This window comes from Sturnus vulgaris, chromosome 2, assembly GCF_052056855.1.
Source record: "Sturnus vulgaris isolate bStuVul1 chromosome 2, bStuVul1.hap1, whole genome shotgun sequence".
Taxonomy (NCBI): domain Eukaryota; kingdom Metazoa; phylum Chordata; class Aves; order Passeriformes; family Sturnidae; genus Sturnus; species Sturnus vulgaris.
The window spans coordinates 48,119,807-48,143,966 of record NC_142244.1 but is presented as its reverse complement, the minus strand read 5'-3'; the positions used below and the strand labels follow the sequence as shown (position 1 = coordinate 48,143,966).

The 24,160-nt window shown below is 36.7% G+C and overlaps 1 protein-coding gene across 1 annotated transcript in view; it reads left to right on the top strand.

The window, feature by feature from the left end:
• XPO4 (exportin 4) overlaps nucleotides 1–24,160 on the top strand; it is an 80,918-nt gene that overhangs the window by 35,722 nt on the left and 21,036 nt on the right. Inside the window, exons 5-14 of the mRNA XM_014877632.2 lie at nucleotides 923–1,039; nucleotides 1,816–1,969; nucleotides 11,188–11,300; nucleotides 13,693–13,850; nucleotides 14,115–14,289; nucleotides 18,148–18,324; nucleotides 20,160–20,302; nucleotides 20,417–20,562; nucleotides 21,844–22,021; nucleotides 23,468–23,627. Coding sequence (XP_014733118.2) covers nucleotides 923–1,039; nucleotides 1,816–1,969; nucleotides 11,188–11,300; nucleotides 13,693–13,850; nucleotides 14,115–14,289; nucleotides 18,148–18,324; nucleotides 20,160–20,302; nucleotides 20,417–20,562; nucleotides 21,844–22,021; nucleotides 23,468–23,627 — 1,521 coding nt within the window. The remainder of the gene's footprint in view (nucleotides 1–922; nucleotides 1,040–1,815; nucleotides 1,970–11,187; nucleotides 11,301–13,692; nucleotides 13,851–14,114; nucleotides 14,290–18,147; nucleotides 18,325–20,159; nucleotides 20,303–20,416; nucleotides 20,563–21,843; nucleotides 22,022–23,467; nucleotides 23,628–24,160) is intronic.

Here is a 24,160-nt window from a genome sequence, read left to right as displayed (position 1 = left end):
GTTTCTGGACTTTGGCATCAGGAAAAAAAGCTTTTTTTAAGATATGTTTCAAAAAACAGCAACAAAGGCTGGAGCCATGTGTTTCATACAGAAAGTCGGCTTTTAAGTAGTGTTTTAGATAAGCATTTCATTTACCTTTTCTTCAATTCTGAGAATGAAAAAGATACTTAAACCTTTAGTCTTCATGAATCTGTCTCTCTAAAATTAACATGCCATTTTCTCACCAATTTTTACATCACTTCAGAGACATAATTTTAATAGGGTAGTTTTAAGGGTTATTTCTGAGGCTTGTCAATGTGGTGCCTTGGAGGGAGGTATCCAAGACCTTTCAAGTATCTGAGCTTTCTGTGAATTCCTCTCCTATTTTTTTTGATGGGGAGAGAGGGAAGAGATGTGGTAGGCAGTGTTATTGCAGGTATTGTTTTTGACAAACTTGTATCACTTTTGGTGCTATGAAGTTAATCATGATCAAATACCAGCATGGTAAGTGTAGCAAATGCAAAGAAGGGCCAAAACAAACTTGAGTGACCTGAGCTATTAGATCAATAGAAATAAGTGGGCAGTGAATTTTCCCTGAAACTAATACCTGTAAAAGCCTGTGTACAGGGAGACAAGGTAAATGGAAAGGCTGGGAAATGGTTTGCAATAAGTTGGTTTAATTTGTAATGATGATCATACACATGCCAGCTTTTATATTGCTTGAATACTCAAATTTCTTTTTTAAGGATGGAGCCCTGATGATTCTGGAAATGGTTTATCCAAAGATATATTTTCCTGGAAGTTTGACTTGTTCTAGTTTGTGTTAGAAGGAACTCAAGTATAGTTGTATTAAAATGCTAATAAAGAAATGAAGGACGCTCTAGGTGCTATTGCATTATTGGACATCTTTTAGTTATATTATTCCCCCTTATTTTTTTTATAGCAAACTTTGGCCTGTTCCATTCTAACGGCGTTGTTGAGCGAGTTCTCAAGTTCAAGTAAAACCAGCAACATTGGACTAAGCATGGAGTTCCATGGTAACTGTAAACGTATATTTCAGGTAAACTAGTTCTATATTGATATATATACTACCTCTCTTTCTAAAATTTAAACATTGAAAAGCAAAAATACTTTGTTGTGCCAGGTGCAGTCAGGTACACTGTGTCTGAAAGCATTTAATAGGGTAAATACCGCAAATAATGCGGATACCGGCTACTTCAAGAAAATTGATAATGTATTTTTTGAAAACTTGTATCAAAAAGATGCAACCCCTTATGGCCATTTTATGAATGTAGATCTACAGATCTTTATGCCGTTGGACTCTTTAATTCCTTGGCTACCAATTGCAAACAAAACGAATACTCTGTGGAACAATGATAGTCTTAAATATAGCTTTGGTTTAAAGCCAAGGAGAGCTATGTATGTATTTAAAAATATTATTGCAGATGGTGTAGTCCGGTTGTCTCAGATGTATTGTTTGGCCAGTCAGAAATGTTTATGTGAAGGCATTGCTTTAAACTGACTGTTGTGGAACGACTTACCAACTTTTTTTCATGCCAAAGACCAACTCTTTTCTCCACCATTTATTAAAAACATATTGGTTTTTTATCTTTTAACAACTAGTATTTATGTGAGGATTTTCTTCATAGTCTTTGCAAAGGTAATCAATTTTGACAAAAGGAAGGGTTCTCACTGGCAATTTCAGAGTATTTCCTGTATTTTAATGAAAATAGGGTGAAACTGGAATTATTTTTCTCTCTGGAAAAGTGTTTCTTGTTGATCAGCCTTTCATTAATGACTGAGATACTGAATGTATTGTGTTCGTCCTGACTGTAGGAGGACGATCTGCGGCAGATCTTCATGCTCACAGTAGAGGTACTTCAGGAATTCAGCAGACGTGAAAACCTCAATGCTCAGATGTCTTCAGTGTTTCAGCGTTATCTTGCACTAGCCAATCAGGTCTTAAGCTGGAACTTCCTTCCTCCGAATTATATCCTTTTTATGTCAGGCCCTTTGTTTCCCTTGACTTGGGTCACTTCTTGGGTGACAACTAAAGTCTTTGCAAGGAGAGTAAAACATAAAAGTTAGAAGCTTTGTGTTTAGTCCTTGATTTATGTTTTCTTCCATTAGTGCTTTTTGTCTCCACCATGCTTGCTAAGAGATGCTTAAATACAGAAGCTGCTGTTCGTCTTCATTAAAGTTTAAAAGTATTTTACATAGAAGAGAAAGCATACAGAGCACCCACCTTTAACAGGTTTATGGTGTGTTTGGTGCAGGGAACAGGAAATGTACGATATGCTACTTCATTGTAGAACCATATGGTGAAGAATCTAAGCCCTCTTCAATTTTTATGCAGAGTTCTGATCTGTCCTACTTTTTTCCTCCAGAGAAGAGGTAGGGACAGGCAAATGCCCCATCATGTAGGAGTATGCATGTTCATGCAGGTGAGCCAACTCCCCATAAAAGAACATGGTATATACTAGAACATGGAATTCTTCAGCCTGAAAAAAAGTATTTGGTGGCTGAGAAAAGAAATGCCAGCTTCATTTTACACAGGTGCTGTTTCTTCCATTTTGATATTTTGGTGATATCTGCTGATCATTAGTCCAGAGAAAAGTGGTGTTGGAAAGTCAAGGAGGAAATGGGAATCAGAAAGAGGCTCCTGGTGAAGGAGAGAAGAAAAAAGATATAAAAATGTTCAGTCCAAAAAATAGGCTAGACAAATATTGTAGAAATACTCAATCACACTTTATTTAAAAGCTGTTTTAGACAGCATGTGTGGTAAATCATTACAGTACCTCTTTTAATGCATACTGCCTTCAAGAAGCTCAGCAAACTTTCCAAGAACCAAATTTTTAAGCTGGTTTATAAACTTTTTTCTTCAAACTTCTGAAATTGCTACCAAGTTACACATACTGCAGGAATCTTGATGTTGCTCTCAAATCCACTGTGAAGGATTTTATTTGCTTTCCTGGTGTGACAGTCAGAAGGTGATACCTGTGTGTTTTTGTTTTCTTTTAGTCTGTTCATTATGCAGCAGGCAGCAAAAGTAAATTTATTGGAAACTGAATATTCCTTGGCTCACATCTGTAAAGCAGAATGCCAGTTATATTGGCTTTAAGAAAGGTTCCATGGATTAAAAGTAAATATCCCACTTCTATTCATCCCTGAAGTGATTTGGCAGGGGTTCAGAGAGGAATTTAGTGCATGTGCCTATAAAATGGAGACTGTAGTCAAATTATTGCACCTTGTAAAAGTCTCTGGAAGTGGATTTGTGATTTTAAATAGAAAGGCTCTTGTATCGTGCAGTGGTGGTTCTCTCTGAATTTTAGTCTGGCTCTGCACATACTTCTGATGTAGTTATAAATACAGAATTGTAGAATGTTAAGGGGTTGGAAGGGACCTTAAAGATCATCCATTTCCAACTGCCCTGAAATGGGCAGTGACACCTGCCACTATCCCAGGTTGCTCAGAGCCCCGTCCAACCTGGCCTTGCACGCTTCCAGGGTTGGGGCATCTCCAGCTTCTCTGGGCAACCTGTTCCAGTGCCTCACCATCCCAGGAAGGAATTTCTTCCTACTGTCTAACCTGAATCTCCTCTCAGACTGTGCCCATTACTCCTTGTCCTATCACTACAGTTCCTGAGAAGGAATCTCTCTCCAGGTTCCTGTAGGCCCCTTTCAGACACTGGAAGGTTGCTACAAGGTCTCCACACAACCTTCTCTTCTGCGGGCTCAACAGCCCCAAATTTCTCAGCCTGTCTTCACAGGGGAGGTGCTCCAGCCTCCTATCAACTACATGGCCTCCTCTGGACTTAGTCCATCAATTCCATGTCCTTCTTAATTTGGGGACACCAGAACTGTAGTCAGTATTCCAAGTGAGGTCTCCCAGGAGCAGAGTAGAGGGAGAAATCTCCTTCAGCCTTTTGATGCAGCCCAGGATGCAGTTGTCTTTCTGGGCTGTAAGTGCACATTGTTGGCTCATGTTAAGTTTTTATCCATCATCACCCCTAACTCATTCTCTGCAGTGCTGCTCTTAATTACTTCTAACCTGTTGGTGTCTCTGGGATCTTGGTATGGCTAAAAAGTGAAAGCTTTATTTCTTCATGAGCTCTTTGTCTTTGGCTAAGGTTTGCACTGGTGGAGCCAGATAGAAAGATGGATACATACAGCATGTGGAGCCTTGGAATTCCAGCTTTCCTTTATACATCTATATAATATGAAGTGATTTAGGTGCTAGTAAATAAATGTTAATAGAAATACCAAAGCAAGCCATACTACTGCTTAAGGTAAATAATATTTTCTGCTACTCAGTCTACTTTAGATACTACAGTTGTTAAACAAGTTCTGGCCATTTCTGTAGATCAGATGGGCCTAAGTGCTCTTAATGGATCCATTTAAAATATTTTTATAATTACTGATCCACCTGATACCATCTTTTTGTTTTCTACCACTGAATGTTTCATTTTGTAAGAATTACAGCACCAGCTTGGGTCTTCTTTATGTATCAACCTGTTTTCATAGAAGTTGAAACATCTTCAGTCCTCCTTGAGAAAAGTTGGGCTTAGCTGCCAAAGATTCAGTAACTCTTGGTGTTTACAGTGCCATGTTGATTGTATTGTGGCATAAATCTTTTCCTTAAGATGACCTCTTTATCTGTTGATTGTTAGCTTATGGACGGTGAAACTTAGCTTGGCTGTAGTTTCTAAATAGATAGCACATTACATAAGAATGTAAGAATTGCTGTGTTGATTGATTGGTTGGAGTCCTTTTGGTGTCCTCTTTCCAAATCTTGACAGTACATATGCTGAAGCAATGGGCATGAATTTAATACTTAAAGCATGGAGTAAAATGATCCATTGTATTCTCAGATATATTTTTTCCTTTAGTTGGTATTTCCCCTGGCAAGATAGTATTGATTCTCAGTATTCCCTGCAGCATCACAGTAATCTACAGTATATTTATTTAATATTAGCAAGATTCGTGTACCTCCGAAAAAGGGAAGTAGCATAAATGTGCATTAACTGTATGGTGGCTCTTGCAAAGTAGCATGTTATTCAAATCCCCAGGTTGTTGGAATTGAATCAAAACATACCACTTCTCAAGAGTTCTGTGCTGTTATAGGACAACTTTGTAAGTGTTGCATTGTTAAATATAGTTTTGGACAGTGTTGCCACCAGTTGTAGGAGAAGTTATAGTAAGTCTGCATTGTCTGTTGCAACCATGAAATATGCAAGATGCATTCTGGAATACCCACCACATTGGAGCAACAGAGGAAGAAACTCTGGAACCTACCTAATTTCAAACTGGAGCTCAGTATTTTCAAATTATCTTGGGATGTAGTGCCTGCAGTAGGAAGGACAAAGCACAGTGACCTGGGAAGCCTCCCTTCAGTCGTGTCCAGTTTCTCCTATTTCATTTTCCAGCTATCATCTATTGTTATTTTTATCTGCCACCTTGAGATAGTGGTGTACCCGGTGTTTGTGAAGGCCTCAGAGATAGTGGCATGTTGGCTTCTGCACAGTTTCTTTTTTCAGTGCTGTTACAGTATTGTTAAATGTTATTTACTTGGATGGAACTAGTTTTAACTGCATCTTTTCTTAAATGAATGTTTCAATAATTAAGGAAGTACAGTTGATCAGTACTAAAAAGTACAGCCTTCTCCTTGACAAAAATTCCTTCAAGAATCTGACTTCTGGTACATTGTGAGTACCCAAAGTCTCAGTTAAGAAGCTGAATGTTTTTGGGCTTTAATACACCTTGGCATGGTAATACACATCACATGGAGTCAGGGTGTAATTCTAATTTCTATCGTTTTACTTCCAGAGATATTTCTCATGTCGACTTTAGGATTTTTCTGTTCCTGGCAGCCATATTCTAATGGACTTTGGCTGAATGTCCTCAAATGTGAAAGTTCTTTAATAGAACATAAGAATTGTGTGCAGCTGTCTCCCATCTACAGAAAGGTGTCTATAATCTGTCATTAGGAGCTGTCATAGAAGTACTTATCCCTTATCCTTCAATGTATGGATTACAGTACATGAATAAAGAAATACTTCAGCTTTAGTTCTTGTTTCAGATTTAGTGCCTGTACTTGCTCGGAGGCAAGCTGGCAAATTTTCAAGTGAATGTAGAATAGGGGATTTTAAACGCAGGTTATGTAGACCTAGTGGTTTGCACTCTGCTAATACACATCATTGCTGTTCCATTGGAATTGTTGGTGCTGTGGCAGTTGTATGAACTGACTGAAGCTTTCGTCTGTCTGAACGTTTTTGTGTTCCTTGGCCACGCAGTTAAAGGAAGAAAGCTCTTCATATCTGTCTTGTAAGGTCTTTTAAACCTCAAGCCAGAATGAGACACTTGTCTGGGAGGTTCTGTGAACCATATAGTTCTGCAGACTTTTAAGATTTGAACTCAGTCCAACCCAGATTGGTAGCATCTGTTGTGCATAATGGAAGTGAATGAAAACCACACAGAAAACTCAAGGTTGATTTTGAGGAATGGTTCAAGTTGGCATTGCTGCTGATAAAGCATCCTGCCTTATCTCCCACCAGCATGATGCTGAGCAGGGAACTACCTGGCTAAAAACGTGGTGGGTTTTTTGTAGGAGGTTTTGGGCCCCTGATTTCATTTGTTGTAGAGCTATAGAAATGATCCTACCTGTACCAAGAAATGACAACATAGATTTCTTCAGCAGCATGGCTGCTTTCCGTAGGCCTTGTGTTTGTTAGTAGCCTGGAATTATCCTGAATTCACTGCAGCAGTCTGTTCTTATCTGAAAAATGAAGTGTTGGGACACTTATCTTGCCTGTTGTTAGGGGTATATAGCAAAATGCAATGTAACTGAAACAGCTGTGTTTAAGAGAGCTGCATTTTACTTTTATCAAACTTTTATCACCTACAGCTTTTAGGTGAAAACTGACCTGGCTTTGAAATCCCTGATGTTTAGAAATTATTTCTAGGACACTGTGTTTTCTTGTCAATCCTTTCTAGCAACCTTTTAAGACAAGACTGGGCAAATTCAAGAAGATTGGAAGATCACCTGAATTTTGTCATAATTGCACTAAACGTATTTGTATTGATGTTGAACTTTTTAACAATCTTTCATCATTTCAGTTTTCCTGAATGAATTCTGTATTCAGTTTGCAATGTAGGAACATCTTAACAGCATTAATACCAGAAGAGGAAAAGAGACTAGGAATGACCCTTTTTGTGAATGGGAGCTGATATTCTGCTTTCTTGCCCCAATGGTTTTTAAGTTTCCAGTTTTGCTGTGATAGTTAGAGCACCCTGGGTGGTAGCTGATGTATGGTGGAAAGGTGTGACTCCTGAGCCACATCTGTGTGGCAGCCACTTGTGCATGGGTGCTTTAAGTGCCAGTTAGGCTGGAAGTGATCAGCTTGCATATCATGAGCTGCATAACTATAGCAGCAGGATGTACCAAGAGCTGCAGAATCCACATGGGTGGTCATGAGCCTCAGAACTGGCATGGCTCTGGAATCAGCCAGGTTTAAAATTAGCTTGGGTGTTCCTGCACTTCCTACTCCTGTTCCTGCAATCTGAGTCCAGTGTCTCCAACACAAAGCATTGTTTCATTCTCGTGACTGTTAAGAATACTTGTATTTAATAACGTTTAAGCATATGCTCCTTGTCCTGGTTGCTGGGTATATTTGCTGAGAGTGTAAGGTATGAAAAGGTCTGTGAAGGATTTCTCCATAGGGGGCAGCAAGCCTCTGCAGCAGTTTTAGGTAGTTGCTCCTTAGACTCATCCCATGTACTTGGCTCACTATCTAAAAACCCAGAGGTGGTCTTAAAAATCCAGATAAAATCAGTATTTAATGTAACACTGGAGGGCAGGTACCTTTCTAATGTGTTTTTTTATTTTTAAAATGCAGGTCTGTGACTGGCACAAAGTCCAGAAATATTTCAAAGAGCAGAAGTAAAGTGATGAAAATAACTTTTAAGAAAGATACTCAGACCTTAACACTCCAGGAGTTTTCCCTGCATTTCTGAGATGTTTTTCACTTCTGTGCACAAACTTACAAATGGGGTTCTAGTAGAAGAAATCTCAGCTTTGATTTTTAAGTTCCAAACACTGTTTTGTGGAAGAACAAACTTTTCTTCTCTTGGGAAGAAGACTGTGGGATTCATTCTCAGATACTAGAATTTGTTGAAGTATTGAAGTAAAATATAATCCCTCATGACCACCTTAGTATATGAAATATTTTGATATTCATCTTCACCTTTCAGTCGCTTCCTGGGACAGAGGATGTGAATGAGAGGAAAGCTACACAATTGTTGGTTTTTTATTTTTGTTGTTTTCATATGTGCCTCCAAGAAGCACATAAAACCTCATTCTTTTTCTTAAATTAGTTTAAAAATAAAAAATTTGTAACTTTGAAAAAACTACTTTTATTTCTCCAGCTCATGAAACAAAGCCAAGCATAGAGCTGATGTCTGCATGCATAAATTGAGTCCAAGATAAAAGAAAATCTCTTAACATTATGGTCTTCTCATCTTCCTCTCTGGGCAGTAATAAGCAGCATATGGACCTTGTCATACATTAAGGCATCTAATTATGTTCTTACGATTTTTAATAGAGTTTGGTCCACATCACTGAATAATCTGATTCATGCAGAAGATTCTAGTCTCTGAAAGAATCAGTGTCCTAAGTCGTGCAAAATGAGTGAAACATTGACATGCTTCTGGTAGCTGTTTGTTAGCCTGGATTTCCATATCATTCAAAGTAAATTTTGTTAAAAGTTAATCACTCTCCCGGAAGACCTGGGAATGTTAGAAACATTTGTATTATTACCAGAAGTAGTTTACAGTTCTTTTTCATTCTGGAAACAAAGAAAACCCCAAACTCTACAGGACGTCATAGTAGACTAATCTATGCTTATCGTTTATCTGTGTTGTAAGTCTAAATCATAAGCTTGAGTGCTTAGAAAAAAAGTGTTTTGTAGTTTTGTAAGTCTTGACAAGTAAGTTAATTTTGGATGGTGAAGAGTGCATTTGTCCTGTGTACACCCATGTACGAGGTAATTTAGTGCCATTTTCTTTCAGGTTTGGCATAGCTGGACTGCTGTTACTAAGACCAAACTGTAGCACAATGTAAGCTTGAGTACTTTGTGGCAGTAAGCATCTCCACAGCTAGTTTCTGCTAATGCTTGCATATGTGCAGTACACACTGGAAAATGGCTGCAAGATCTCCATGATAGGTGGAGTCATACTGTTCAGTGAACAGATATTTTACCCACAAATCTCCTATTGTCAGATGTGTCATCAGTCCATTAGCATGAGAAACAAAGAAACAAGAGTAAAAATAACAGGATAAGGATGCTAAATAGTGAGTCTTGTTAAAACGGTGACAGCAAACTAGTGCTTCTTTCATTCCATGTGAAAAGCAGTCTGTAGCTGGTCCCCTCTGTAGACTCAACCTAACAAAGAGTAAAATTTTCACAGATTGGTAGTGTGTTTATGATTGTCTTCTGATAGTATGTCCAAGCCAATAGCTTATTGGAGAGTCACAGCAAAAGGACATTCAATTTTAAAATACCATTTTGATTAAAACATTCTAAATGGAAAGAAAAAAAGGCATAGCTTAATTTGCCAGATAAAATTAGTTTTAATTTAGAATATTACTCTTGATAAAGGATGCTTGCATGTGATTGTGTGATAATTTCATGCACTTTTTTTTTTTTTTTGGTGGGTAGAACCAAAGCATATTTGATCAATCATCAGTGTTTTAGATGGGAGTAAAGTAGAAAATTCTGTGACTTTTAGTTTTTCTCCATCTGAAATAATGCAGATCTGGTATAGTTTAACATACATTGATAATCTTGAAAATTGTGAAACTGCTTTTATTTTTTACTATCGTGAAAACCCCTGATGGTTCTTACACAGTATCATGTGCTGACAACAGTCCTGGACACATATCACCAGTTAAGGTTCACTTGGTACTGTACTTTGGAAAAAGTCCTTTTTTTTGGAATGTGACTTTGCACAGTGTCATTAGGAATTTTGTTCTGTGGCAGAACACAGAAGACAGGCATAAGTAAACTGAAATTGTGCATCCTGCTTTGTTACATGATTTTTTGTATTAAACTATTTGCTTGCTTTAAATTTTGTTTCCTTAACCCATCAGAAGTTAAGGGGTCTACTGTTTTGAACAATACCATTGTAAAATTTATTTCATTCTAGATATAGAAATAGTTTCTTTTACACGTTTTATAGTTCCAGATTACTTACACTACTAAAGGTAATGCTGTTCATTACCAGTAAGTAAGTTATGTGCAGCTGAACATGCTGTTACTTACTCTGATGGTTGGGTTAGAAAGGGATCAAAGAGGATAATGTGGGGTTTAAGAAAGACAAATAAAACATTAGTAAAACTGCTTTAACTTAGCAAGCACTACTTGAAATGGGTGGTGTCACAAAGGGAAGTATTTCCAAAAATTTTTGATAAAAACTGTTGTGTGATCAGACTGACAGAGAATTGAACCTGTTTGTTTAAATGTTTTTCCTCATATCTCTGTTTTTTCTCTACTAGAAAATTTGCAGAATTTTTAAATTAAGCTATGCCAAAATACATGGTGAGAGCTGAAATAAGTGCAGCAAAATTGTGTCTTTAGAGCATGCACATTTTTCATGAGCTTCTCTTAAAAACATGTCAGATACGATGATGCCTTGTGCTGACTTGTGCTTTTGTTCTTCTCAGTGTGATTAGAAAATGTAGATTAATGGAGGGCTAACATATCTGCATTCTGTGACACATATCTGGCTATTTAGAAAAATAGGATATAGATTTCAGTGAGCTATCTTTAGCTCTGGTAAGGCCTTTTTAAAAACTGCCAGGAAAGTTTTTTAGAAAATTATTTCCTATTTTGCATAAATTTTAACACCTGTTAATTGCGGTTGCTTTTTTCCCTTCTCACTGTGTCACATTAGACACCCTGGTTATCAAAGTGATCGTATCGCTATGGTATGTCTCATAATTGCGATCAAACTGTTATCTAACATTCCTGGAGCATTCTTTTTTTCAATACTTAATACCTTTTATTCCTTGGCCTCATGCATGAATTATGCTGTGTATGTGAAGAGGCTTAAAGTTTGTTTCCATTACATTCTTTCTGAATGGATCCTGTTGTATCTAGGATTTTTTTAAAGCCAAGTAGGAATGTTATTGTTGACCTTGACACCAGATAACTGGGCAGACATTATATAGCTATGTTTGAATCCTCACAAAATGTGATGCTAAAGCCAACAGAATCCTGGCGCGAGACCCTCCTGGACAGCAGAGTTATGGAGCTTTTCTTTACAGTAAGTTTCTTTCTTCAACTTTCATAGTCCAGACCACAGAGAAAGCAGCTCCTTCCTGTTCTAAAACTGTGTTGTCGGACTCTTCCTTTTGCATCAGGTAGGACTGATTCTGTTCACTTCAGCTTGCTTATCGGAGCTGACAGTATTGTCTTTTTCCTAGGGGTACTGAATTTGTATTTTGCCTATTAATTGCTTTAAACTGATGACCATTAGCAGCAGTAAAAGGTTTATAGTTATCTCAACTTTTATATGTTTAATACTTCTGGACATGTACTTGTCAGACAAAAGCAAGCACGATGAGCAGTAGTAGAGTAGTGAATAATCTTTCAGATAAGGTGTAACCGCTCTCAGAAAAGACTGAACGAGCAGTGTGTGTTCGCTGATATGAAAGCATTTGCTCAACAGAACAGCTGAAAATAAGTAATGTAGTTTTCTATCAACTTTTAGATTAAGAATTCTGCATCTCTTTCTTCAGCACAAAGGAAATTCACAAAAGTTAAAAGGGAATAAGTTAGAAGGGATAAAGAAGAGGTAGTGCTGGGAGAGGGGAATGTAGTACTCAATTTCTGTAACTTAAAAGCCCTGCAATGTTAAAAATGATAAAAATTGTGTTGTTTTTGCAACTGTTGGGAGAAGTTTGTAATCATTGCTCAGCTAGGACTTAGTGCAGCAGCGACGTACATTGGCTTATAAATTCATTTGCTGTGCAATTTGACTTAGGTTACGTCTCTTGGGATCTGAGAATTCAACATTCTCAGGCTCTTTTTCATTTTTGCAAAGCAGAGAAATGTGCTCAAAACTTGGACAAAGCTGTTATAAGACAGCGTAAATGTAACTCTCCAGTGCTGCTTGACAGTATGTGTTTGGATACATGTCCTTACTTGATAGGATTTTAGGTAAATTTTTATTTTTATTTTTATTTTTTTCCTACAAGTTTATCCAGCAGTTTTGAAAAGGTGAAAAAATCACTGGCAAAACTCTCAGCAGCTACACACAATCTGAACAGCTGTCTAGACTATCCAGACAGTTGCTACTGTCAGCTGTGAACCTCCACATGCAAATAACTTTCTGGCTTACATGTTAACCCTTCTTCGTTTAATAGTATGAAATTGTCAGAGTTGCATATCTGTTTCCATGTTTGGTTTACAATTACTTATTTGTGATAAGAAAAATATTTTTAATGCTACGCAAATTTGTTTTAATACATTTGCATTTTACTTAATAGTAACCAAGGCTCGCCTGTATTTTATTATTTTTGAATGAATGCTAGCCAGGGCAGTATGCTGTCAGTTCTGGTTTTAGATTCCTGATTTGCAGTGGTTGAGGCTTGCAGTAGTAGTCTTCTGTTTGAGGTAATGTAAGTAAATTGTAGTAATTTTTATTCATTTATTTGATCTGAGAAATTTTAATAACCTTGTAAAAGTTGGCAGGACTGCACTATTAGAGCAAGAGCCTTCATTTCTAATCTCAGCCTCGTGTAGGACGTATATTAGGAGGGTATATTTCTGTTGCAGACTTTGTTTCTCCTGCTAGTTTGATCTTTCAGGGATTAACTGTGCAGCTAATCCAACTGGTTATGAGTTGGGTGAACTTGCAACTATAACACTGCAGAAAAATGCTTAAGTGTTTTAACTGTACTTTTTGGTATAATGCTGAAATAATTTAGCTGAATTTCACTCCTGGGTGAAAAATCTACTCTGTGTTTGTTTGTTTATTCAATAAATCTTCTGTGATAAAACAGGCAGAAGCCTAAAATAAAAAATCTTTAAATCTATTCTTGATTGATTATAGTAAGTATGTGAGAATATGTTTACTGAAGTAGTAAGAGTCAAATCTAGAAAGTCTCAGCAACAGAAATAATGACATAACAGTTTGCTGTTGGCCTTGTATAATATAAGGGTGTTGCCAAGGAAGTGATGCATTCATTTTTGTATATGTCTTCAGTGTTTACCTCTGCTAAAGAAGCATCTATATAATCTTGATTGAACTTGTTGACTAACTTTAGCAAGACTCTATAGCCTAGGCATAGTTAGCATAATAGAGATGACTGTCATTATTGCTGTTTTTAGAAGGAGCAGCATGTCTGACTGGCTGGCATCTGTTTCTCTCTTTAAGACATAACATTCAATAGACAGTTCAATTTTCAACATGTAGGTGAGCCTTAACTAAATGTTAGTTTCAGTGAGTTAATTCAAGGCTTGAGATGGTGTGAGCTGAGTCACGATCTTGATGTTTGCCATGGTTTAGGGAGTTGCAGAAACCCTTGTATTTCAGACTGAGTGGAAGTTATAGTAAGCTTTTTTTGGTGTGTGCTCTTTTGGATTGAGAGCCATGTGACTGTTGTAAGAACACCCTGTTTTCATGTATTATTAATGACCTCACTTCCTGAAAGGTACATCGAAAAATCAGAGAAGATACAGATATGGCCCAAGATTCATTACAGTGCCTGGCACAGCTGGCGTCTTTGCACGGGCCAGTCTTTCCTGATGAAGGTTCTCAAGTTGATTACCTGGCACACTTCATTGAGGGATTACTGAATACTATCAATGGGTATGTATGCCTGCTCTCTAAATTTAGATGGCATCTTTTAATCTGTAGTTTGGACTGTAGCATATCTGTGTGGTGAAGTGGTATGGCTTGCTTATTTCTAGATATAAATTGTGCTTGCTGTTGGATTGCTTAAATTGAGAAAGGGCAGATTAAAGTAGGTGGTGCTTATTATGAAATAGATTTATTGATTGAAAATGTATCAACAAAACCAATTCCCTTTTAACAATTTTCTTAATGGCAAAAAACTGCTATTTCTATCTCTAGAATTGAAATAGAAGACTCTGAAGCAGTGGGAATTTCCAGTATTATCAGCAATCTGATAACTGTATTTCCCCGCAATATTTTAACGGCCATTCCAAATGAACTTTTCTCTTCATTTGTTAACTGCCTCGCACACCTCACCTGTTCTTTTGGAAGAAGTGCTGCCTTGGAAGAAGTGGTAAGTAGCTGCTCTCAAAAAAGTGGGTAACCTTTTTCACTTGTATTTGTGATAAGCATAAGTGACATGAGAATTTGACTATTTTGTTAATAACTGTTGTGAATTCAGTGGTTTTGTCCTAGATATTTCTGAAATCATACACGAGAGGATTTTCTTTTTGTTTCACACGGTGTAATGAACATAATTGCACACTGTATGCATCTTTCAGACTTCTTTTTGATTTAAAGTGCATCTTTATTTTTTAAGTGAATAGATTAATTTAAAATATTAAAGTCTTGAAGTATTGCTGACTTGCCGTTGTAGATAACGAACAAGCTGCAGTCCTGAAAGTTTAAAATGACTACGTGAACATATGGACAAGACTGAAACTTAACTGCTGCCTAGAGTTCTGAGTCAGGAGTTTCTGTTTTAAGTGAGTGTAGCTGTTAAGATCTGTTGTTAACATCATATATCTGAGCTGTTCAGATCATACCTTCATTGCTGACACAATGGTAATTGTGTGTGCAAATCTAACACAGGGATTAAGAGGATTTTTTTTCTTTCAGGCTTTGATTCTAACATTAAAGAGCAGTTGGTATAGCCCAAGTGTTCTGCGCCTAAAAGTTGCATTAAAAATAAAAACTACCAAGGACGCATAGTTTAAGGAATATAACGTAAGAATTAAGGCGAATAATCTTGTGCTTCAATTATTTATGTGCAGTGGCTATAGATTTAAAATGAGGCTCTCAAGATACTAACCAATATTTCCCCGCTATCATGAGAAAGGATGATTTTCTTTGCTTTAACAGTTTGGTGTAGTGATAGAGTTTGAAAATAATTTTAGAAGTAATTAGTTACAAAGTTGATGGACGTGTTTCTTTACCAGAGAGCACAGGTGTATTAATTAACATTCATTGCAGAACATTAGATCATGTCTTCTCTGCAAGGTTAACATATATTGTATTTGCCCAGTGCTCATTTAAACTTTTCATTTTTTTTTTTATGTCTTAATCAAAAAATTGGTGTTTACATTTAGAATCTAAAATAAAGCTTCTTTCCAAACTTCATTGGTCAAAATTTGTGTGCTTTTGAGGTTTTCTAGTAGAATATTGAATACATATTCCAGTGTTCACCAATATATTTAGAAATGCTCCTGAAGCCTTCATAAGATTCATCAAAACCATAGGCAGCTATCATTTAAATTCAAAGGAGCTAAAGGCGTGTTGTTTCCTCAGTTAGCATCTTGTTACTTGAGAATTGGAATATGCAGTCATGTTTAAGGAAAACGGTGCTCAACATGGTGCCATTTAAAACAGTCTCTCGGCAAGAGCTTGTACCACTCTCTGGTGCAATGATACCACATGCTGTGCCTATAGAAGTACTACTTTGCCTCCCTGAAAACAGTCTTTTGGCTTAGGAGTGTCCTGGCACATTATCTGTGGCTAATGTGTTCCCCAAGTTTCTTTTAGAATGCATGCAGTGATATTTTCTATGAGTTCATGTGCTGTCTGTATTAAGAGCTTTCTAACAGATAAAATACCATGTGTGTTGGGCTCAGTAGAATCCTCAGATAATATTCCGTGAGCTTTTCAGCAATATGAAATGCAGCAGAATGCAGGCAGATGTACTCCTTCAGCTTTGCTGGTTGGTAAAGTATTTTCCCCATATTTCTGCTACTTCATATGCCAGCATATGTCATGTGAACGTGGCAGAAACCCCATCAGGCACAAGAAATCTACTTAGATGAAGACCTACTATGAAAACTGTCAAAATATGGAGATCCTGAATCAAAATCTGCAAACTACTTCAAAGCATCTAAAACTGATTTTCAATCATGGGGAAAACCCCACAATCCAAGCATTGTTTGAATGCTGTTTCACATTAACCTGCTAGTTTGGGCTGGGAAGATCAGCTGAAGGAAGTTGAAACATTCTCCTGAACCAGCCACACTGATGGAGGGAGGGCAGTAAGCTTCAACAGTGCTGAGGGTTAGTTTATGGGGGACCAGTAATCTCTTCTTTAATGGAACTGGGTGTGAGAGAGGATGCTCATCCACAGCTATGCTCTGCTTTGCTCAACACTTAATGCTTATGCAGAAGTACAATCAAATAGTTCACCTGAATTAGTGAAGAGTATGAGCAGGATGTTGGACGAAACGTCCGATAAAAATGATACCAAAGGCTTCTTTTTTGCAAAATGAATATTAATGCACTGTTCTTGTTTCATGATATTTTTCACATATCATGTGATAGCAGAGATCATTCTGAATTTGGTCCACTGTGCTTCCAACTCTTTGCATCTTGTTGCTGGTTGACAAAGTTTCAGTGTTCTTTCTTCAAAGGGTCAGGAAACTAGGAAGGAAGAAGGACCAAATTTCTTTTTGTTTCCCATAGAGGAAATTAGGAGGAATTAAGCATCTTTGCTTTAAATTTACTGGGTTTATCTTGCCTCTCTTGAAGATCTGAGTTTTGATCCATCAAAATGATTCAGCTCCCAGTCTACAGCATGGCACTTTGCCTGTATGACATCTTTGGTAGCCTAGCAGCAGCTAATCTGAAATAAGGATTGGGATGTTTTAGTAAGGTTTCTTTGGGACCAGATTGGTTCAATGTGGATAAAATCCTTCTACTGTTTGGGTATTTATTTTATGGAGGCACTTATTAGCCCTTGATTGCTTCTGAGAATATCTCTAAGTGTTGAAATAATTCAAATGAATGAGTTGACTATATTTGAGGGTATTTTGTTGTTTATAAAAACATGTCTGTTTATTTGTTTATGCTCTCAATTATTAAAAATCATTAAAAGTCATATATGTTAAATTATAGATGTAAATGTATTACATATATGTAAAAATACTTCAGGACTGAATTACTGTCTATAAATTAATGTATCCTTTATGTAAGTTTTAAAAAGATATGTTGTGATGTCCTTCCTAAATTTATGACTTGCATTAGTGTTGAATACAGTTTTGCCTCTCTCCTTGTCATCTCCAGGTTTTATTTTCACAATTGCATCAGTATGTGCCATATTTTAACTTCTGGAAATATGACAGCTTTGCAGTTACAAAAGGATGCTGTGAAGCTATCTTGGAATGCTTCCAATGTGATATCATTTTTTCCTCTTAATCAGTCATCCAGCCAGTGTTTTCTTTTCCTTGCCTGTTCATCCGACCATGTTTGTAACTTCACTGGAAGTCAGGAATTCTTGTGTCTGGAGCATGATTAAGGCCTTAATGTCTCTTTATTTCATCATTGAACCATTTTACTAACCTCTGCTATCTCAGAGTAACTTCTCTCAGCTGTCTGTTGGTTCAAACTTAAGACAACATCTTAGTAGACTGTTTATCTGTACAGTCACACTGAAGTTTTTTGAAGTTGGATGTATTTACAAACGTTCAATTTTTGCATCAAAACAAAAGGTTGATAGTTGCATGAAAAATACTTTTTAAAAGAAATGACCACTTTACTGTTTGAATTCTTTAGTTTGCCTGCAACTCAGGACTTTGTTTTCAAGAGAAGTTATTTCCTTTTGCAACTTATGTACTATATAGAAGCACATGCATAATTAAAAACAAGCTTCTCTCACTTTATTTCAGAGATAGTGGAATACCTATAAATCTATATGCAACATCAGATGAAGAGAAATAAACATATTGACAGGTTTTTAAAGTCTAGCAGACATGACAGCTGCAGTGACCTTTTCGATGCATTGCTTCAGTTGATTCTGATATTTTCTTAGTTATCCTTAGATCCTTTTTTTGTGTTTGTTTCAACAGTAGAAGAACATCTGTAAAATAATGATAATTATAAGTATGTTCCTCTGGTTTAGTTTAATAATAAGATTTTTTTATTTGTTGGGGGTTTTTTTCATCTTTTACAGCTTGACAAAGATGACATGGTCTATATGGAGGCATATGATAAGTTGCTGGAATCTTGGCTTACTTTGGTCCAAGATGACAAACATTTCCATAAAGGTTTCTTTACCCAACATGCTGTTCAAGTCTTTAATTCCTACATTCAGTGCCATCTAGCTGCTCCTGATGGCACAAGGAATTTGGTAAGCTTTCATTGTAGTAGTTTTGGATGGTAACATGCAGTAACTAGCCCATGTCTTTTGGTGTGTGTATATTATGTAGCTCAAGGCTAAGCTAGTATAGAATTGCCATTTGTGACTTCAGAAAGGAAAAAAATTGCTGAACTTGTTACTCAATTGTGAATTTCCCTGTCCATTCCTCATTCTGGAGAGGAGTTAAAGGAATGCAATGTTGGAAATGGCTTAAAAAAAAAAAAAAAGAAAAATATAAACTCAAATGAATGTGTATCTTGTTCTTTTCACAGATACAGTGACTAAACTTTTGACCTTCCTTCTGGATTAGAATTCTAGTTTAAATTCTCATTGAAATTGGGGGCCTTTTTAATGATTGTTGCCCCCCCTTAAAAATAAAACTGACATGCATAAATATCTGAAAAAATCTAGACTGGCTGTGCTCATAGTAGAAGAAACTAGGAATATCATGTGGTCCTTTTGGATAAAATAAAATCCCAGTTGAATTTTTGAACAGTTGACTGTCTGGAGAAAATTTAAAAGTACATCAAGTATCTCTTGAGCCATTGAGAAAGAAAGATGTCTATTTGCCAGGAATCTGGATCTTACTAAAATAGATCCTTATACAGAAGGTTGGATGTAGATGTTGGATGAATTAGTTATTGTGTAGATTCAATTCAATAACTGTATAAAATCTCTCTTTAATTTGATGCTGTGCAAAGATTTCAGAGATACCTCATTCTGAAAAGCACTATGTAAAACCTAATTCTTCTATCTCGATATGTAACAGATGGTAATAACGGTGCCAAAACTGAGAGAAATATTTCACAAGAGAGCTTTGAATTCATATCAGGCGGTCTTGACATAACTTGTGTACACAGGTTGATTCATGTCATTCTGTGAGATAAGTCATTTATCCCATGGGTAACCTTTAAAAGCCACAGCTGGCATTTTAGAATGCTTCTTGTTCTATATCAAAGCGGTAACAGGAACTTTCAGTCTCTGCTTTGAGAGCAGAGGCTCACCCTTCAGTAAACAGCTGCAACTTTGAAGTTGCCAAAAGAGAATGATTTGCTAGGTTGCATAAAGAAAAGATGAGTTAAAAGCACTTTGCATAAGGAGTTATGTGTGGATTCAGTTTTCCAGGGCCTCTGTAGAAACAAAGCAGACTGATAACTTTCTCCGCCTCTTATATTTTACTTTGTTATTTGCATAAATTTTATGATTAAGAGAAAAGAAATTTTAATATTCATACTTGGTACTGCATATCATGGTTCATCTCTTCAAGGAATAAGATCTGATTATAATTTAAATAGTTTTATAATGCAACCAAAATAAGCCTTGAGAAATTGAACAGTGCAGCTCCTGCATCAGCAAGAAATAAAACTGAGATCATCAAGATTATTATGCTGCTGTTTTCTGAGTTTATAGCATTTACTTTTAATGTACTTTTTTTAAAATTTAGTAGTATTTTTTAAACTACTATTTCCCCTCAAACAGTAGGTTAGGGAAAACCTTTAATGAAAGGGCTAACATTCATTTCAACATGAAAAATACTACTTATTACATGATTTATGTAAGATCTCAAACAACTGAAAACTGAAAATTGAAGTGTTAGCAAATGAACTGAATGTGCCATTTTGGTTTGTGAAATGCTGATTTTAAAACAATCTGAACCCATGTTGACTCTGTTTAACTCTTCTGTGTCTGATTTAGTACAAGTCTGTTGTTCATACATGCAAATTACCTTGCAAGAAAGAAGCATAATAATGCAGAAAATTGTGGTGATAATGAATTTAACAAGTATGACCCTAACTGGTTGCTTCTAATTTTGTTGAAATAACCAGACTGCCAATGGTGTGGCCTCTCGGGAAGAAGAAGAAATAAGTGAGCTGCAGGAAGATGACAGAGACCAGTTCTGTGACCAGTTGGCCAGCGTAGGCATGCTGGGGAGGATTGCTGCAGAACACTGCATACCTCTTCTCACAAGGTAAGTACAAGGAAAATAACCATGAGTGCAAATCAATAAAGCTGTCAAATAAGAAAAGCCTAACTTTGCCAAAACGGTTTAAAAACAGTGAAGTGCTTTGTTATTTGTCCACAGTTTGTTAGAAGACCGAGTGACAAGGCTCCATGGACAGTTGCAAAGACATCAGCAGCAGTTACTTGCCTCACCAGCGTCAGGTTCAATTGACAATAAAGTGCTTGATGACCTGTATGAGGATATTCATTGGCTTATTTTAGTCACAGGTTAGTGAACAGCTTTAAATAGTACTTATTCTGGTAGTCTTATTGCAGCTGGAACACCTCATGGGGAAAAAAAAATCCCTGTGTATCAACTGCTCTCAATTGACTATACATTTTTTATGCCTTACAATGATTTCGTCTTACATGTAGGACTTGCAAAGTCCTTGCCTTACTATCATCTGCCTTGAGTACCAGGAATATTATCTCTAATGATTACCTCATTTAAAGGTTTCATCAGTGTCCATTGGAAATTCCTGCAACTAATTTTGTTATAAATTTTTTTGAGTTGTGTTATCAGTCAACCTATTCAAGAAATTAGTCTGTTCATGATATCACTGATGTTGGCTGGGTGCACGTGACTTTATAAGGGAACCGACATGACATCAGGGTAATGGTGACAGAGAATCATGTAAGTTCTAGACTTTCTCAGTGCTGATGATCCATGACCTGCTATTTTTTTATGTTTCAGGGAATTTAGAGCCTTTTGGGGGTTGATTTTTAGATGGCAATATTCTACTTAATTTTACAAACATAGTAACAACTCAGTCTGTACTTTGCTCGGATAAATGTATAACATTTGAAATATTTGTGAGACTTTTCAAAGGTCTGGTATTTTAGTTGCTCTCAGATGTTGATATGAATGTATTTATAGTATTTTTGTAGCACTGAGATGGAGTTTGTAGCTCACAGATGGTTATGAGATCAGATATTGAAAACTACAACTAAAGCTGGAATTAATATTATCTAGATACCAGAGCATTGTTTGAAAACTCATGCTTCACTTGATCTGCAGTTGATACGCAAGGAAAACTGTGTTACAGCACATGTACTTGAGGTCTGAAAGACTCTCACAGATTTGAGATGTTAGCAAAAGGCGAAGTCCCAAGTGATGAGGACTCAGTGGGGAAGCTGTAAAACAAGGCTTTTTTACCACATAGCAGGAGAAGAAAAAAAATGACAACATTTTATTCTCTTGTCCCTCCCCAAGTAGATGAATTGACTGTAGCACTTTTACATTAAGCACAACTCGTCTCTTTTTATTGATTTTTGAATTGGTGGTTTCTTTTTCCAGTCTTGGTTTCTTGTCACTTTAGGTTTTTTCCTACTGAATGACTTTAAGGATTCTAATTAACTTGTATGCATTTAAGCAGTGTTAGTCAGGGTCTGTACAAACATTTGATTCAGTTGTGATGTCTGCAGTTAAGCCTATGGATTCTTTAATCAGAAAGCCACAAGTTAACCTAGGGTAGAAAGTTGTGATCACTCTTTCTTTTTTAATGTAAGGCTACCTCTTGGCTAATGATACTCAGGGAGAGACTCCGCTAATACCTCCAGAAGTAATGGAATATTCCATTAAACATTCAGCTGAGGTTGACATCAATACAACACTTCAGATTCTGGGATCTCCAGGAGAAAAGGCCTCTTCCATCCCAGGGTACAACAGAACTGATTCTGTAATTAGGTAAGGATGCATCTTGTACTATGAAGTGTGTTAAATGCTTTTTCAGAGGAAAAAAAAACAACAGACAATGTGAGTGGGTTCTGTGAATCTGAAAAGCAAGCGATATGTAAACAGTGAACATTGAAAAACAAAAGATTGACCTAATAGTGTTAACAGACATCATAAACCAAAGTCTTGGGAATATAAACAGAGATGTTTCTTATATTTCTACTGAAAACCCATCTTTGATCTATTTTTTACAGAAAATCCTTAAAATTACTAAAGTTTAAAAAGTTGGCAGATCAAAATCTTTAGATAATATATATTCTAAAATTCATTCAGCACATATACAGCTTAAGCAAATGCTTTCCAGAACATCAGTGAGCTTCTCTACTTTGAATATAGGTTACTGCCCAAGTTTGGCAGTAGCAGCAAAATTGATCCTCAGAGCATGAGAAATTGTTGTCAGTTACTGTACACACATCACTGTCAGCCTATAAAAGAAGCTGGAGAGATTTCCCTTCTCTTTTGCAAGAAGGCTGGTGCTCCCTAAGGACTCCTTAATTTGAATCCTCACACTTCAGAAAGAAGATTGCATTCCACTCTTAGTTGACATGGAAGAATCTTCACCTAAGATTAGTTGCTGCATTCTTGAAATGTTTTTTTCTGTGAAGAAAGTACAAAAAGTGGACCTTCATTAGCAATGATGTATGTACCTAGTGTTTAGAAGGTTGAATACTGCTCACTTATACTATTGGCCACTTCAAGAAGTGGCCACCAAACAGGATTTCCTGATGCAGTGTCTCAGTGGTGGGAATAAAATCAGATCAAAATAAGGAGAGATTTGAGGCCCTTTGACAATAACTCTGAAATGTCTTCAAGAAACAGGCCACTGTCAGCTCCTAAATTTCTTGTGTACAATCACATTCTTACAAAATTCAGTTGACATGCCACAAAAGCAAGTATTTAATGCAGTTTTATGGGCTGATTGTAGCAATGCAATCACCTCGTGATTTACTATTTCAGACTATTTCCCAGCAGTAATGGACAAGAGAAAAATAACTGGTCATTTCTGTATTTGTTTTTTTGGTATGTGTCAATGCTGCAAACGCTGCACAGTTCGAACCCATTTGGTCACTAATGGTGCTGGGAGGGAAAAATCAGCTTTTCAGGCACTCCCAAGTGTCCATTTGTCACAATGCTTGTGAGAATTCTTTGTTGCAGTAATTTTGATGTCAAAATTACTGTTAAGTCTTATTTTTTGGAGGATATTTGCTCTATTCTCTCTCTGTCTCTCTTGCCTTGCATTTCAAAAACAATAAATTCAGGTCCTTTTTACTTGATTAAAGTGCTTTGTATTATCCTGATCTTTCTGTCATATTTTGTGAAAAATTAAAGTTGTTTTGATAGTTGCATTGCTTCTCCAAAAACCACTCTCAGCATCCTCATTGTATTTTAAATCTGCAGGTTGTTATCTGCTATTTTAAGAGTGTCAGAAGTAGAATCTAGAGCAATAAGGGCAAATCTCACACACCTCCTGAGCCCCCAGATGGGCAAAGATATTGTATGGTTCCTCAAGCGCTGGGCAAAGACTTATCTCCTAGTAGATGAAAAGTTGTATGATCAGGTAAGGATATCATTTTTATGAATTTATTTGTGAGTATTAGCAATAAATTATCCTGTGAAGGTAGATGTCAGTGTAGCTATTTAAAAGTGCAATGCTGAAGTATTTTTAATGTTACATGGATTGTGATTTAGTTTGGAATTTGTTTGAAAGTTGATGTTTTCTTCCGCTTGCTAATTAGAAATAGAAGTTGTTAGGAGACTCATGCACATGTTGCTGTAAATGTGATTTTTTTGGTAGCCATTGCCTTACCAGAACAACATAGTGCTCCTGGGCTGCATAGTGAGTGAAACTCACTGACTGCAGTGATGTTATAAATTGTGATTGTCCATCTGATTTTAGATTTCATCTCTAATACAGTGATTGCTCTTGATCATGATTCTGAGTTAGATATTTAACACCATCACAAGGTAGTATACATTAGCTAATGCCATGATGCTTTCTCTCCTCGTTTTCGTTGTATGTATCATGATTTCAACAGTGTGTTCTTTGTAAAGGGCAACTTCTCACCGTGCTTGGACAGCACTAATTGTGAT